At 42.6% G+C, this 17,281-nt stretch overlaps 1 protein-coding gene across 2 annotated transcripts in view; it reads left to right on the top strand.

Moving 5' to 3' along the window:
* Positions 1-223: 223 nt before the first annotated feature.
* PISD (phosphatidylserine decarboxylase) overlaps positions 224-17,281 on the top strand; it is a 37,559-nt gene continuing 20,501 nt past the window's right edge. The window contains exons 1-3 of one of the 2 annotated variants that reach the window (XM_058531849.1): positions 224-326; positions 7,682-7,761; positions 11,063-11,238. In XM_058531849.1, the coding sequence (XP_058387832.1) occupies positions 262-326; positions 7,682-7,761; positions 11,063-11,238 (321 nt within the window). In that variant the 5' untranslated portion in view covers positions 224-261. Of the gene's footprint in view, positions 327-7,681; positions 7,762-11,062; positions 11,239-17,281 lie in introns of those variants that run through there. The other variant, XM_058531850.1, reaches the window with a different exon arrangement.

The following is a 17,281-nucleotide window of genomic DNA, read 5'->3' as shown; positions in this document are numbered from 1 at the left end:
AGGCGGACTGGCAACGCTGCGCCCAGGCTCAGGTTTAGCATAGCAGGCGTCGCCACCACCCTCACCTACCCAACCTGACTCTGGAGGCGCTCCACGCCCCAGGTTGATGCGGCGGAGAGCCGCCCGAGGGAGTAGCTTAGTCGGCTCCGCCCACAGCCCCCTCGCGTTCTTCATTGGCCCCGAGAGCGCGAGGATCGTGACGTCACACGCGTGCGCCCCGCGTGTGAAAGGGGCGTGGCCCGCCGAGAAGGAGGAGACAAGATGGCGCCGTCCGTGGGGTATCGGTGTCTGAGATTGCTGTTCGGGGTCGCGCCGTGTCGGAGCAGGTACAGCTGCTTGGGGAGGCGGCCTCGGGGCGGGGTGCGGGGGGCAGCCTGGGCCAAACCAGGGTCGGAAGAGAGGAATAGTTTTTCTATCGCGGGCTCGCCCTGGAGAGAGCTCAGGTGGAGACGGAGCCACCCACCTTCACCTCGAGCTAAGGAGCAGGTGCGACGGCCGCCACGTAGAGCGGTCCGGGTTTAGTTGGGGTCTGGCCTATGCGCTCCAGTTTTACCCTTTCCAGCCAGGTGGAAGTGCACAAGGGACAAAACCCCAAAACACCCAGATGGAATAGGCTGCGTGCCTGCCGCTAGAGTCGAGGCAGCACTGGACTCCTCTTTCTCAGGGATTCGTGTTCCTGGAAGGGGCGGCTTGATGGTGGAAGAGCACTGGACTGGGAGTCCGGCAGCTTTCACTTCGGATTTTTGGCTTTTGAAGCGAGGAATTTGGATTCGGTAATTTCAAAATACTCTATTATAGAATTGGGTTCTTGGTTACCTTGGTGACTCCCAACTCGTAGGTTCTTAGAGCTGGAAGAGACCTGAGGGACATCTAAATCCAGCTGTTTTTGGAGTTGACGAAATTGACGCCCTAAGAGAGGGAAGGACTTGCTCAGTGTCACCCAGCCAGTTAGCAGCAGAGCCAGGACCACGCCCGGGCACCTCTCTCTCTCACGCAAGGCCCTTTCCCTCAGGCTGCCCACCGTGAGGGCATTTATTAGTTCGAAATAGCTTGGGAGCATTTGGACTCTCGGAAAATGGATTAATATGTTGGTAGCTATGACTCAAGGTCTGCTGCTCCGTGTCATTTCAAAGAGTTAAAGTTTGAGAGACTCAAATACTTTTGTGTTTCCGGCAGGGTTCATTTTGTCAGCGTTGACCAAAGCTTGGCGCTGTAACTGGAGGTGACTTGTCATTGTAATTTTGGGAAGTAAAAGGACACTGGATTTGCACTGAGAGAGAGCAGAGACTGTCACTGGCCTTCCCATGAAAGCTTCACTCTCCCGTCATTAACTGTTCAGAAATAGTGTAGCTCTCTCAGGAGGGGGCTCTGCAATGTGCTGGTAACTGTTAGGATTTGGACAGTTCTGTGGGTCTCTGTGGTTTCAATGTTATTACCAGGTGTGCTGCTTATGAGTCCACCATAGAATTCATCTAAATTGTGTCATGAGATGGAGAGACTAAAAAATGACACTTCTAAAGTACTTTTTAAAAATGGTGGTGAGGAGGATATTCCTGACTCACCATCATTAAGAAGGGAAAAGGAAAAAAAAAGTCATACTTTAGTACCAGTGTAGGTAGATAAGACTGGATTTAGGTGCAGTGGGAGGGAGGGATGAGGATCTGGGTACAATAAGAAGAACTTGTAATTTTCAAAGGTATTACATATCAAGATAGAAACGATATCAATACACGAAAAACCCAAAAAGATAACATTCTCCTGAGTTTTAAGTAAAGTAGTGTCTGTGAGACAGATGAAAGCCTTATATTGCAGGGAAGTTTTTCAGTAACTGGATGATGTGTGGCAGGTGGTAGATCAAAGAGAAAGCAACATCTTGGGTGATAATTTAGGGCCGTGTCTCCCAAACTTGTTTAATAAAAGAATGGGCTGGGATATTTGTTAGGAATAGAGATTTGCTGATGTACCCCTGCCCTGCTGCCAAATTCAGGTTTAGTAGATGTAGGTTGGGGCTCTGGCAACTATGTTTTTACAAGTGCTCCAGGTGATTCATAGGTGTAGGCAAGTATGGACATAGTGTCTAGAAAGTGATTGCTTGTGGAAGACTTTCAGAAATATTTATGACATCCCTACCACTGGAAACCACAGTGCCAGGGACCGTGGGGGAAATGGAGGAAAAGAGAGGAACTAAAAGATGTATTTGAAATAGGCCTTTTGGTTAAGGAACTTTACAGTTTAGCAGAAGAAAGGAAACACTCTACTAAATATTCTAATACAAGACAGAATGTGGAATAAGGCCTTCAAGAGGGAAAACTTTCACAGGTTTAGAAAGCAGGAGAGATATAAGGATTATAGTTAAAATGTTACCACCAGGGAGGTTGTTAAAAATGTTTTATAACCACGACAGTATGGGCACAGACCAATCAGAGTGGACACTAGTCATAGATAGTTGATGTGGCCATCCCAGTATGTGCCAGCTGAATAGCAACTCTATTACTTTTAATAATAGTAATATGTAACTAGGTGCTAAGCCCTGGGCTCAGGGTTTTACATGATTGTTTCAGTCCTAATGAGGTAGGTCCTGTTTTTACAGGTGGAGAAACTGAGGCTTAGAATTAGTTAAGAAATTTCCTAAGGTCCCACAGCTCATAAGTGGCAGAACTGGGATTTGAGCCACACAGTCAGACTTGAGTTTTAATCATGGGTTTTATTTTATTTTATTTATTTATTTATTTATTTATTTTTTTGTGAGGAAGATCAGCCCTGAGCTAACATCCATGCCAATCCTCTTATTTTTCCTGAGGAAGACCAGCCCTGAGCTAACATCTGTTGCCAACCCTCCTCCTTTTTTTCCCTTTTTCTCCCTAAAGCCCCAGTAGATAGTTGTATGTCGTAGTTGCACATCCTGCTAGTTACTGTATGTGGGACGCCGCCTCAGCATGGCCGGACAAGCGGTGTGTCGGTGCGTGCCCGGATCCGAACCTGGGCCGCCAGTAGTGGAGTGCGTGCACTTAACCGCTAAGCCATGGGGCCGGCCCCTAATCATGGGCTTTAATCGCCTCCTTGCAGAATGCCCATGTGTCTTCACCATGTGGGAGAGACGTCTAGTTGAACCTATCCGTTCATCTCCCTGGGGCTAAATCTCACTGTTGAGATTGAAGTCCAGTGAGAAGACAGACAAACCCATGTTCATGGAGACATACAGACAGTAAACAAATAAGTGAGTATATATAGAATCTGTTCATTTCAGATAGTGAGATGTGCTATGAAGAAAAATAAAGGAAGGTAGTTAAGGGGTTAGCAAGTGCTTGAGAGGGGCAACTCTTGGACATATGGTGGACAGGAAAAACCAAACTGAGAAGGAATCGTTTGAGCAGACAACCAAATGGTGAGAAAGTGAGCTACATAGAGGGGTGTGCCCAGGAGTGCAGACAGCACACGCAAAGGTGTAGAAGGGGGCAAAGTTGTGGTGTGTACAAGGAGTGGTAGGAGGCATGAGTGAGGAGGAGAGAGAAAGCAGCAGGAGATCTGAAAGCAGCAGGGCCAATTACTTAGGGTCTGGTCTTACTTTCTGTTTTGAAAAGATCAGTTGGCTGTCATGTGGCAAATAGGATGCAGGAGGGCCAAGAGTGGAAGCAGGGAGAACAGGCTGCAATATTGCAGTCCTCTGGTCAGAGATCACGTGGATTGGGCTAGGGTAAGAGTAGTGGCTGTGATGAGAACTAGGCAGATTAGGATATATTTAGTCTTCATGCCTTGCCAGTGGGTTGAATGTGGATGGTGAGAAACAAAGGACTTAAGAATGAGTCCTAGGGTTTTGACTTGTATAGCTGGGTAAATGGTGGTGCCTTTTTATGAGATGGTGTATTAATTATAGTAATGCTACTATGGTAATAGGTAAACCCCAGCATCTCAATGACCTAACACAGTAAAAGTTAATGTCTTGATCTTGTAAAGTCCTAATGGGTGCTCCTGATCTGCAGGGCAGCAGTGATTCGGGGACCCAGTCTTCTGCCATCTTTAACACATGGCTTCTCAAGGTCTGCATGTTTGCGTGAAGCAGGCTGAAAGGGGCACGCCTGGTGGTGGATACCTGGGAAGCCTGAATGGTCCTCACATTGGTTAGAACTCAGTTCTCTGGCCACACCCTACTTCAAGGGAGGCTGGGAAATGTACTCTGTTGGGTACCCAGGAAGAAGAAGAGGCAGATTTGGTAAACATCTGTCTAGTCTCTGCCACAGATGGTCATCTCTAGGGGAGGAGCAGGTTGAAGGGGAGTTAGGGAGGGTCAGGAATTCTGTTTTGGACAAACTCAGTTTAAGATGTGTCACAGTGAGGATGTTGGGTAGCCAGTTGGAAATATGGATCTAGAGGTCTCTGAATGAGCAGTGAGGAAATCATCAGTATCTGGCTATTTAAAGCCATGGGACTGGATGAGCATCTCTAGGGAGAGAGTGTAGACAGAGAAGAGGTCTGAACCCTGGGCACGGCAAGGGTTTGAAATTAGGGAGAGACCAGAAAGGTAGGAGGAAAATCAGGGTCACAGAAGCCAAGTGAGGAATACATTTCAAGGAGAAAGGGTAAAGGGGTCAGAAGGTTCAAACTTCTAGTTATAAAATAAATAAGTCCTGGGGATGTAATGTACAGCATGGTGGCTATCGTTAATAATACTGTGTTGCATATTTGCAAGTTGCCAGGAGAGAAGATCCCATCACAAGAAAAAAAAAATTTTGTGACTATGTATGGTGATGGGTGTTAACTAGACTTATTGTGGTGATCATTTTGCAGTTTATACAAATATCGAATCATGTTGTACACCTAAAACTAATATAATGTTATATGTCAATTACACCTCAATAAAAAAAAAGAAGAAAGGGATCAACTGTGGCAAATGCTGCTGACAGGCCAAATAACATGAGGCCCAAGAAATGTGCTTTGGTGTTGGCAACATGGAGGTTGTTGGTGACCTTGACAAGAGGTGACATGATAGGAACAAAAGCCTGGTTGAGTGGGATTAAGAGAGAGTAGGAGCTGAGGAAGGGGTGACAGTGAACTTTTTAAGAGCTTGTAATGAAGGAGAGCAGAAAAGGCGGTGGAAACTAGAGAAGGATATGTGGTGGACAGTATTTCTGTAAGATTGGAGAAAGTACAGCATTTATATGAGGATAGGAATGATCCGGTAATAAAAGATAAACTGATGTAATGAGGCATTTGTTCCGGGAGCTGGAGCTCCAGCAGTGTACAAGAGAGCCGAGCTCTGTGTTCTCGAGCAGGGCTGCTGAGGAGGAAGACCCATACACAAACCAACCACCTGAGTGCTATGCATCAGTTACAGTGGCTGAACGATTATCTCCCATTTGTACCTCCCCCAGCCAAAAAAAGAAAAAGAAAAAAGCCTTACTCAACAGTCTGCAAACATTCTTTTAGTTAGGAGATTCAGCATTACTTCTGGAACACACAGTACCGCAGTGTACAGAACACAACAATGCACCCTTTAGTCAGTTTCTACACTTCTTGTTCTGATCCTGTTTTTTTTTTTTCATAATTTTTATTTATTTAATTTTTTTCCCCAAAGCCCCAGTAAATAGTTGTATGTCGTAGTTGCACATCCTTCTAGTTGCTGTATGTGGGACGCGGCCTCAGCATGGCCGGACAAGCGGTGCGTCGGTGTGCGCCCGGGATCCGGATCCGGGCCGCCAGCAGTGGAGCGCGCGCACGTAACCGCTAAGCCACGGGGCTGGCCCTGAGCCTGTTTGACTTGTAGCTTCTGTAGTGGGAGTATCCACTCTTAAGAGATGAGCATTGTTCAATGCTGAAGGAATGTTCATATACTGAAACACAGCCTTCTTTGTGTTAATAGCTGTGCTGTCCATCCATCTGGCCTTAGGGATGGTGATTATCATGGTCCCGTGCTTTTTCTCCATACAAACCTTATTTGCCTAGAGGAGACTCTGATTCTTCATCACATTAGCCATGTTAGTACCATGCTGTGAGGGTGTTTTTTTTTGTTTTTTTGTTTTTTTTTTTTGTGAGGAAGATCAGCCCTGAGCTAACATCCACGCTAATCCTCCTCTTTTTGCTGAGGAAGACCGGCTCTGAGCCAGCATCCACTGCCAGTACTCCTCCTTTTTTCCCCCAAAGCCCCAGTAGATAGTTGTATGTCATAGTTGCACATCCTTCTAGTTGCTGTGAGGGTGTTTTTAAGTCAAGGAAATTTCATGTGAAAAAATGAAGGTCCCTAAATCTGATAATGTTTACAGGATAGCTATATAAGACATAACTACTATATATCCATGAAAGTAAATATGATTCTATGAAAGTCATAAATGCAGTTCTATTTCCACAAGAATAGCAATTTAAACATTTATTTATATATTTATTTATAATTTTATTTATTTATTTTTCCCCCCAAAGCCCCAGTAGATAGTTGTGTGTCATAGCTGCACATCCTTCTAGTTGCTGTATGTGGGACGCGGCCTCAGCATGGCTGGACAAGCGGTACATCGGTGCGCGCCCGGGATCTGAACCCGGGCCGCCAGTAGCGGAGCACGCGCACTTAACCGCTAAGCCACGGGGCCGGCCCTAAACATTTATAATAGAGTAAATTATTCTATCATAAAGGGCTCCAAGTAGAAAAGAAACTCTTACTGACAAGGATAGAGTTTCTTTACTTTAGATTTCAGGTCAATATTTGTGAAAGCTGACGTGCTATCTGAATTGAAGGTGGGATGTTTGCTCCTTGACTAAGGGGGGATTTAGCTGTTAACTAAAAATTCATTGATGCCTTACTTGCTGGCATTGTCATCGCTTATGCCACTGGGGATATGTCCAGTTTCCCTGAGTGAAGATGAAACAAAGAGAAACAAACTGAATCAGAAATGATATTTTTCTCAGAGCTTAAAAGCTATGAAAATAATTGGTAATTTTTTCTCAAAACGCTTGAAACCTATTCACTCTGTTAAAGTATCTTTTGTGGCAAGGTAGCCACAAAAGATAATTCAAAAATTCTAAACCAATTGAGCCTTCCAGACTTGAAGTAGATTAGAATAATTCAACATGGTTTGTTTGTGTCATTGTTTCCCAAGACAAACGTTTAAAATTTAAAATTTCGGCCACCTGCCCTATTAGAGCCTTTAATGAGTAGGATTTAGATGTTTACAAGGCTTTATACAGCTCTTCTTTTGTGGTGCAGATATATCTGGCTTTGTGTAAGAGTTCTGGCTTTACTGCTTATTATCATTTTAGGTTTAATTAAGAAAAAAGTAACTTTTTATTGTGAAATAGTTTCAGACTTACAGAAAAGTTATAAAAATAGTACATAGAATTCTCAAATACCTTTTACCCAGATTCCCCAAATATTGACTATATTTGCTTTATCATTCTCTCCCTCCCTCTCCCCACCTTTCTCTCTCTATGTGTATGTGTGTGTGTATGTGTATATTTTTTTTCTGAAACACTTGAGAGCAAGTTACAGACTTGATGCCGCTTTGCCTTTAAATATTTTAGCCCTTTTCCTACAAGGACATTTTCTTACATAACCACAGTACAGTGGTCAAAACCAGGAAATTAATATTGATACAGTACTTTTACTGAATGTATAGACTATTCAAATTTTGCCAATTGATCCACTAAGTTTTTTTTTTTTAAGAAAAATGTTTAATGGTTCATTTTTGCTTTGTTATAGCTTTCTTCACTGTGAAAATACTGCCCTGAGCCATTTCCTACAATCCTTGAGGAAGCCGCCTCTCAGAGCCTTTAGCACAAGTAAGTAGCAATTAGAGGTGGTGCTGGCCTCTCTGTGTTTCAGTTCGCTTATCAGTAAATTGGGGTAAACAAAGCACCTATGTCATAGGGTTGTTGTTAGAATTAAATGAAATTGTACCTGTGAAGTACTTAGACTGCCTGGCACATAGTTACAGTGAAGCGTTAACTATTAACTCATCATTTTTACTGGCTGCTTAGTATTCCATTGTATGCCGGTACCATTTGGTGTTGGACATTTAAGTTATTTCTAGTCGTTTTCTACCACAGACAATTCTGAAGTAACATATTTTTGCACATCTTCAGGATAAATTTGTAGAGGTAGAATTGCTGGATCAAAAGGTTTATGTATTTTACAATTCGGTATTTAGAGCACATTGTTCTTTAAAGAGAGCTGTCCCAGTTTACACTCACAGGAGCAGGAAGTGCTTGTGAGTACATCAGTTCCCCATACCCTCATCAACTGTGGATTGTGAACTTTTTTGATCTTGTAAGCAGCTATTTGAACCCATACAAAAATGTGTATTATCTTTATTATCTAAATATCGTTTTTATTCTAGCATATTGAAAGCTATTTTTAACGCCCAGTGAGAGTACCTTGGGAATAAAATGAGATGGTTAATGAGAACAAAAACAGAAAGCTTATTATGGTAGTTAATGGGAGCACATCTGGGTGTTATTTATTTAATTAGGACTTGCATGCTGGAACACGTAGGAATAACATGAGGGATGGAGGAGGAGCCTCAGAAATTGAGTCATACACTCATATGTGGAATATAAACCAATACATGGACAGAGAAAACTGGACTGTGGTTACCAGGGGCAGTGGGGGTGGGGGGTGGGCACAAGGGGTGAAGGGAGTCATATATATGGTGATGGACAAACAAAAATGTACAACCCAAAATTTCACAATGTTAGAAACCATTAAAACATCAATAAAAAAAAAAAAAAAAAGAATAGTGCCACAAAAAAAAAAAAAAAGAAATTGAGTCATAATCTTGGATCTGCAGAAAAGCTGTGCTTTTATAAAGTGACAAACCTAGCAGAGAGGTGGTCAAGAGTGGAAGATTCTCTCTACTTCCTCTTAGAGTGGTAAAGTAAGCCTTTGAGAAGGCAAGAGGAAGAGGCCTATAATTGAGGAAAGGACCAGTGTACCAGACAGCATTCAGTAGAGGGTGACTAGTCAGTCTAGGATGCTGACTCAGAGCAGGAAGGGCACACCAATTCTCTCGTCATCAAGTATTTCAGAAAGAGAAAAAAAATGTTTTTTGCTTTTTGACAAGTTTTTCATGGTCAGAAGTTGAATATTTAGTTGTGAAGTGGTACGGGTTCACTAGGAATAATTAGAAGATGGAGGAGATTAATGACATCCACACTTGCTCATTAAAAAAAAAGAAACAGCAACAACCAAAACATGGAGGAGGGACAGTGACATCGGGAGCAGGATGATTTCCTTCCATCAAAGTCAGAGGCATTACGAAGGTTATGCTCTTGGGTTTTGCACAGGCTACTGAGAATTCAGCTCTTGAGATTTTGTTTTAATAACAGCTTTATTGAGATAGAATTCGCATACCATAATTTCACCCTTTTAAGTATGCAATTCAGTGCTTTTTAGTATATTCACAGAGTTGTGCAACCGTCACCACTATCTAATTTTAGAACGTTTTTTCCCCTCCTTGCGCCTCCCCCCAATAACAGCACTTGACCCATTAAACTGTCACTGCCCATTTCTCCCTACCCCCAGCCACTGGCAACCACTAATCTACTTTGTGTCTCTATAGTTATGTTTCCTATACTGGACACTTTATATAAATGGAATCATACAATATGCAGTCTGTTGTGGCTGGCTTCTTTTACATAATGTTTTCAAGGTTCATGTTGTAGCATGTGTTATTATTTCATTCTGTTTAGTATCAAATAATATTCCATTGTGCAGATATGCCACATTTTGTTTATCCATTCAACTTGATGGACATTTAGGTTGTTTCCACTTTTTGGCTGTTGTGCTGCTATTGAACGTTCTTGTACAAGATTTTGTGTAGATGTGTGTTTCACTTCTCTTAGGTATATACCTAAGAGCAGAATTGCTGGGTCATATGGTAATTTTACGTTTAACATTTTGAGAAACTGACAGTCTTTTTCAAAGTGCCTGCCCCATTTTACAATCCCACGAGGAGTATATGAGGGTTCCAATTTCTCCACATCCTTGCCAACAGTTATTTGTCTTTTTGATTGTAACTATCTTAGTGGGTATGAAGAGGTATCTCATTGTGGTTTTGATTTGCGTTTCCCTGATACTAATGATGCTGTGTTGGTTTGCTGGGCCACTATAACAAAGTACCACCGAGTGGCTTAAACAGTAGAAATTTATTCTCTCCCAGTTCTGGAGACTAGAGGTTCGAGATCAAAGTGTCACAGGGTTGCTTCCTTCTGAGGGGTGTGAGGCAGAATCTGTTCCATGCTTCTTGTTTAGCTTCTCATGGTTTGCTGGCAGTCTTTGACTTCTTTGGGTTATAGAAGCAGCACCCCAATCTCTGCCTTCATTTTCATATAGCATTCTCGCTGTATGTATGTCTGCCTCCAAATTTTCCCTTTTTGTAAGGACACCAGTCATATTGGATTAGGGCCCACCAATGATGACCCTATATCCAAGTAAGGTCACATTCTGAGGTACTGGGGGTTAAGACTTTGGCATATGAATTTGGGGGCAGGGGCCACAATTCAACCCATAACAGATGTTAAGCATCTTTTCATGTGCCTGTTGGCCATTCACGTATCTTCTTTGGAGACGTGTCTATTCTAATCCTTTGTACATTTTTAAATTGGGTTGTCTTTTTTATTGTTGAATTGTAAGAGCTTATGAGATTTTGCATTTGAGAATACTAGTGTCCAATCAGAATTGGGCCTGGATTGTAAAAATCAGAGAGCCTTGGGTGAGAAATGGTACCTGGCTCCCAGTTGTGTACCGATTCGTGGCCAGCTGGGCAACCTTGATTAGTTTCTTGACCTCTTTGTGATTCAGTGTTTTCATCTTAAATTCTGTGACTATGGTGGCAATTGAGGTGCATTGTAGTTTCACAGGAAAGATGCTTGTCCCTTACTTATTGATAAAATTTGGTGACAGAGGGTCTTAGTAGTGACTCAGGGTTGCACCTGCCTGTCAGATCCCTTCAGGGTCCAGTCACCTTTACTGAGGGCTTCTAAGATGCATTGACTTTTCCCAGCCCTCCTGTTGATGCTGTGTTTGCATGACTCATCTCTGTCCCTTTTCCCAGGCTGAAAATTTTTCTGTTTTTTGTTACAGATGCCAGAAAAGTCCACACTGCCCCTGCTCGAACCTTGTTCCTGCTGCGCCCCCTGCCTGTTCTGTTTGTGACAGGCAGTGGGTATGCAGGTTACCGACAGTATGAGAAATACAGGGAGCGAGAGCTGGAGAAGCTGGGATTGGAGATTCCACCCAAACTTGCTGGTCACTGGGAGGTAGGAATAAGGTGGAACCACCTTGAGTTCTCATCCAGTGCAAATGTCTGTTACTTTTTAAATTACCCAAAGTTGAAATGTTTGAGAAAGTGAAGTGTGTTTTTTTTTTGGAGCTCGTATCTCCAGTGGGTTTTTGGCCAGATACAGAAGTTCTACCTTTGGCGTCACGTCGAGCTTCCCTTCTGTCTCCAAACCTACCCTTGGTCTCCCCAAGGGCTCTGAATAGAAATTTCCTGCTATTAAAATCCTCAGCATTCATGCCTTTTATTGGGGCTGGCTTCCTGGCTGTTCATGCCTTCTCAGTGTGAGGATGAGCTAAAATGGTTCAACTTTTGTGATGTGGATTAGTTCTCACCAGGAACCAAACTGAAACAATCAAATTCCTTTATCTTGTTGCTCAAAATGCTCTCCCCATGATAGGGCCACATGATAGGGGCAGACTTCGATGTTGTTGAACCACAGGTGATGCATAATGAACTGTCTTATTCATCGGTGCTTCCTGTGGCCCAGGACGATGCCTAACTCAGAGTAGACGTTCAGTAAATGTTGAAATTAAATATAAAAGGGTAAGTTTGAAAACTGCCTTCTTTTCAGCCATCATTTAACAAATGAAAAATCTGAAATATCGGTATACTCCGATAGCCAGAGCAAAAGAGGGAGTGAAAGTAGAGATGTTAAGGTATTTGGAATGGTGCATTTGGATTTCCTCAGGAGCCGCTCTATATTGGTAATCCAGCTCAGCTGAATCCAGTGGCCAGGGTGTCAGGGTCCTGAAGGCGAGTCCCAACCCTGCTCTTCAGTAGCCGTGTGAACTTGGACATGTCACTTTGTCTGTTCCTCTGTGTCTTCAACTATATAACAGTGGGTTGAGTTGGAACACGCCTCTGTGATTCCTTCCCACTTTAACATTGTTTATATAGGAGTCTTTCTTGGCATTGGCATTACATGCTACGTTATAGGCTTCCTCCCAAAATCCTATTTTGAGTTTTGATTTTGACCTTCTTCCTCCCATAGAATCCAGTGTAAAGATTTCACTTGATTTCTAGCAGTCCTGTAAAACTGTGTCTTAGTCAACTGGCAATACAGATCCAGATGTGACTGTTACCCTAAGAGGTATCTGTCTGCATGCCCATGTGTCTGTTCTTTGGCCTGTTCTTATGCCTTGGACTTTATAATAACCTGGTAGTGTATCACAAAATCCTTTTGGTGAAGGGTAATTGCATGGTATGTGAGTCACACTTTCAAGGTATGTTGTACTCGTTTATTTCCCTTGACATTGGAGATTTCCTTTGTAAACATATCCTCCTTTAGACTAGTCAAGTACTTGTAAGACTGGGATCATGTGACCCAAGTGTTAGACCCAAGCTAGCTTCTCTCTGACCCCAGGCATTTGTCAGGCTGACTCACCTTGTGACCAGCTCGCACTCTTTCAGGAAATTCCCACTCATTTCAAAGGTATCCCAAGAGAATCTACATTGGGAAGAAATTTGCTACTTCCAAAATCATAAAAGACCAATGTCAGTAGTTTTTTTTAGCATCCACCATTTGTGTACTTGGGATTACTGTCATAAATTAAGTCAGTGCCCAAAAGATGATTGTTTATAAAGAGGACGGGGTTGATTAGCTCATAAGCTCTAGGGCCTGGACAGTGACAGCCTAGTGCAGCCTGAGGTCTGAAGCCCCTATTGGTAAAGAACTGGGCTTAAGTCAGATACTGTTCTTTTGGTTGAGTAAAATGGCCACAGGACGGCTCCTGAATTTCTAAGTAGGGCTCCAACGTTTCTTTCTATGAAGAGGAAATGGTCTGGACTCAGAGTGGACACTGTAAGATTTCAGGAGAGGCAGCAGGCAGTGAGAGGGAGAGTTCTGAACTGGCAGTGGGGGACTGGATCCTAGTCCTGTGCCTGGCCCCACCTAGTCACTGTCATCTCATATGAAAAATGAGAGAGTACCCTAGTCTGACTGATCATCAGAGTTATTGGGGTGCTTTAAAAATTATGGACTCTTTTATCTCACCCATGGAGATTTAGAAAGTTTGGGCAAGGCTCAAGATCTTTGTTTTAAAAAAGCCCCTAGGTGATTCCGATGACAAGCCAGATTTAGGAACCATGGGCAGATAAGCTGTAAGTTTCCTTTCAGGGCTCCATTTTTAAGTAGCAAATGAAAATTTCTGGTGGTGATTTTGCTGGATTATAATCCCTTCATATCCCTGAGGTCAACTCTGGCTTTTCCAGAGCTGAGAGAAAAGACAGCCTGGTAGTTACTGCTGAGATGAGCCCCTGGGGTCAGTGGCCCAGTTGAGGTGATTGGATGATTTTGTTTTAGCAAATAGCATTTTCTGAGTTTCCAGAGATAGACATGGGTTGAGGGGCAGTGTAGCCTTCCCCACCTGTGAAGCATTCCTGTTAGCTCCTATTGGTCGGTGTGCCAGCAGGACGCCTTTGTTCCCCTTCCCCATCTTGTACATTTCTCTTGTGCCAGAGAAGCATCTAGTTATCCCCCTCTGTATCAAAACTCTTTAAGAGCATGGTTGTAATACGTTATGTTGAACAGCACCTCACAGTTTTTCTGAGCCCTTTTAGTTACAGCAGCTCACTGAGGTGGGCAGGGCAGATGTTAGAGCCATTGTACAAATGGAAAGACTAGTTGGTAGCAGAGTTCGTTCCGGAACAGAGATCTTGTTTTTTTTTTGCTGAGAAAGATTCGCCCTCAGCTAACATCTGTGCCAATCTTCCTCTATTTTATATGTGGATCACCACCACAGCATGGCTGACAAGTGGTGTATGTCCGCGCCCAGAATCCAAACCCGTGAACCCGGGCCGCCAAAGCAGAGCGTGCCAAATTTAACGACTAGGCCACAGGGCTGGCCTGCGGAACAGAGATCTTTTGATGCCAAATCCCATATTCTTTGAACAATACCATGTTGCTAGTAAAAGGTGCTCTTAGTACAGAAGTTAGGCAAGATTGTGAGAGATGGAGGTGAGTTAACTCTCCACCAGGGCTTGCTGTACTTGTGGTACCTCCATTCTCTGAGGGCTCTGACTGTTTCGAATGTGAGGTGAATTTGAGTGTACTGACTTGAAAAGTTGTCTGTGATAATGTAGATGAGCATTCATTTTAGGCCCCTCTCCTCTAGCATAGTGCTCTTCAAGAATTTATACCCATATCTTTCCTTTATTTATCTAGAATTTCTTTCTTTTGGTAACAGTATAGAAGAAACCATAACTCCAAAATCTATGCCACCTACTCACTGCAAGCTGTACTCTGGGGTAGGGGAGAGGGCACAGCTCTCACAGAGGGGCAGGGAGGATGGAATGTTGGGCAGTGTGTAAGGAGACTTGAGCTCTGGGTGCCATCAGCTATGAGACTTTGGGCAAGTTCCTTAACCTTTCTGGATTCTGTTTTTACACATTCAAGAAAATGTTTCTAAGATCTTTGCTTGCTCTAAGATTCATGTTCTTTTTGTGGTAGGAAAAAAAAAAAGCTCATGCAGTTGGCTGAGTAGAAGTGAAACCTTTGTGTTTACTGCTGTGGGATTAAAGGAATTCTGTAACTAGCAACAAAGTAACCTGTTAAGGAGAGTGTTCTGAAGTCCCTGGCTGCTTTCAGAAGCATCCAGGTTCCCGCAGCTCCCCCTTTTCTCTCTTTCTATATGTATATATGGCATCACTTTCCCCAATGTGGAAATAGCTTTGCCTTTTATCCAATTATAAAGATAAGTGTTCATTTAAAAAAAATCAGAAAACATTGCAAAATATGAAGATGAGAACAATGATGACCCGTAATCTCACAACCCACAGGAAATGACAGTTAACATTTTGGTGAACATTAATTAGCCCTTCCAGGCTTTGGGCTGTGTTTAGGAATATATATTGTTAATTTAATTTTTATTTTTAATGAGATAGTTTTTAAAATTTTAAATGAAATGATCATATAAAAATTCAAATAGTTAAGAAGGGTTTACATAAAAATAAGTCTTTCATTCTCTACCTCATCTACTAATCCCATTCCCACTCTCCAGAAGCAAGCAAGCATTTTTTTTTTTTTTTGTGAGGAAGATCAGCCCTGAGCTAACATCCATGCTAATCATTCTCTTTTTATGCTGAGGAAGACCGGCTCTGAGCTAACATCTATTGCCAATCCTCCTCCTTTTTTTTCCCCAAAGCCCCAGTAGATAGTTGTATGTCATAGTTGCACATCCTTATAGTTGCTGTATGTGGGACGTGGCCTCAGCATGGCTGGAGAAACGGTGCGTTGGTGTGCGCCTGGGATCCGAACCGGGACCGCCACAAGCGGAGCACGTGCGCTTAACAGCTAAGCCACGGGGCTGGCCCCAAGCAAGCATTTTTAACATTTCTTGTATAGCTTTCCAGAAAGTCTCTCCATACCTACATATTTTTTGTTATTCACAGTTAATTTAATTTTTTTCCAGTTTTATTGAGAAATAGTTGGCGTATATCACTGTATAAATTTAAGGCATACAGTATGATAGTTTGATTTACATATGTTGTGAAATGATTGCCACAATAGTTTTAGCTAACATCCATCAACTTATACAGCTACAATAAAAAGAAAGAAAAGAAAAAAAAATTCTTTTTGTGATGAGAACTCTTAGGATTAACCCTCTTTCTTTTTTTTTTTTGTGAGGAAGATCAGCCCTGAGCCAATATCCATGCCAGTCCTTCTCTTTTTGCCGAGGAAGACCGGCCCTGAGCTAACATCTATTGCCAATCCTCCTCTTTTTTCTTTTTCCCTTCTTTTCTCCCCAAAGCCCCAGTAGATAGTTGTATGTCATAATGCACATCCTTCTAGTTGTTGTATGTGGGACTCCACCTCAGCATGGCCGGACAAGCAGTGCATCGGTCCGCGCCCGGATCCGAACCCAGGCCGCCAGCAGCGGAGCGCGAGCACTTAACCGCTAAGCCACGGGCCTGGCCCCAGGATTAACTCTCTTAACTTTCCTATATATTTTATATCAGTGTTAACTATAGTCATCATATTGTACGTTACATCCCTATTACTTATTTATCTTATAACTGGAAGTTTGTACCTTTTGACTGCCTTCCTCCAATTCCTCCTTCTGCCATCCTCTGCCATCTATCTCTTTTGTTTTTTAGATTCCACATATAAATGAGATTATACAATATTTGTCTTTGTCTGACTTATTTCATTTAGCATAATGCTTTCCTGGTCCATCCATGTTGTCACAAATGATAGGATTTCTTCATTTTTTCTGGCTGAATAATATTCCATTATATATATATATTATTTTTTTTAATAATTTTATTTATGTATTTTTCCCCCAAAGCCCCAGTAGATAGTTGTATGTCATAGCTACACATCCTTCTAGTTGCTGTATGTGGGACGCGGCCTCAGCATGGCCGGAGAAGCGGTGTGTCGGTGTGCGTCCAGGATCCGAATCCGGGCTGCCAGCAGCGGAGCGCGCACACTTAACCGCTAAGCCACAGGGCCGGCCCAATATATATTTTTTATATATACATACACACACCCCCACACACCCCCACACACCCACACCCCCACACACACCCACCCACCCACCCCACAACTTTATCTATTCATCCATCAATGGATACTTAGGTTGCTTCCATGTCTTGGCTATTGTAAATAATGCTGCTACGATGATTTAATTTTTAAGTCAACTTTACTGAGGTGTTATTTACATACAATAAAACGCACCCTTTTTAAGCATACAGTTCATTGGTTTTTGATAAATGTGCACACCTATGTAAGCACTGCCACACTCAAGATAGAGAACATGAGCCCCTTTGCAGTCAGTATCCACCTATGGTTCCAGGCAATCACTGATCTACTTTCTGTCACTATAGGTTAGATTTGTCTTGTAAGAAATTTTACATAAATGGAATATACTCTGGTATACGTGCTTTATTTCACTGAGCATAAAGTTGAGATCCATCCATGTTATTGCATGTATTGGCAGTTCATTCCTTTTTATTGCTGAGTATCATTGGGTGGATATACCACAAATTTTTTTTTTTTTTTAAGATTTTATTTATTTATTTCC

This window comes from Diceros bicornis, chromosome 35, assembly GCF_020826845.1.
Source record: "Diceros bicornis minor isolate mBicDic1 chromosome 35, mDicBic1.mat.cur, whole genome shotgun sequence".
Taxonomy (NCBI): Eukaryota; Metazoa; Chordata; class Mammalia; order Perissodactyla; family Rhinocerotidae; genus Diceros; species Diceros bicornis.
Note: the sequence above shows the minus strand (reverse complement) of the source record. Positions and strands in the feature narration are given on the sequence as shown.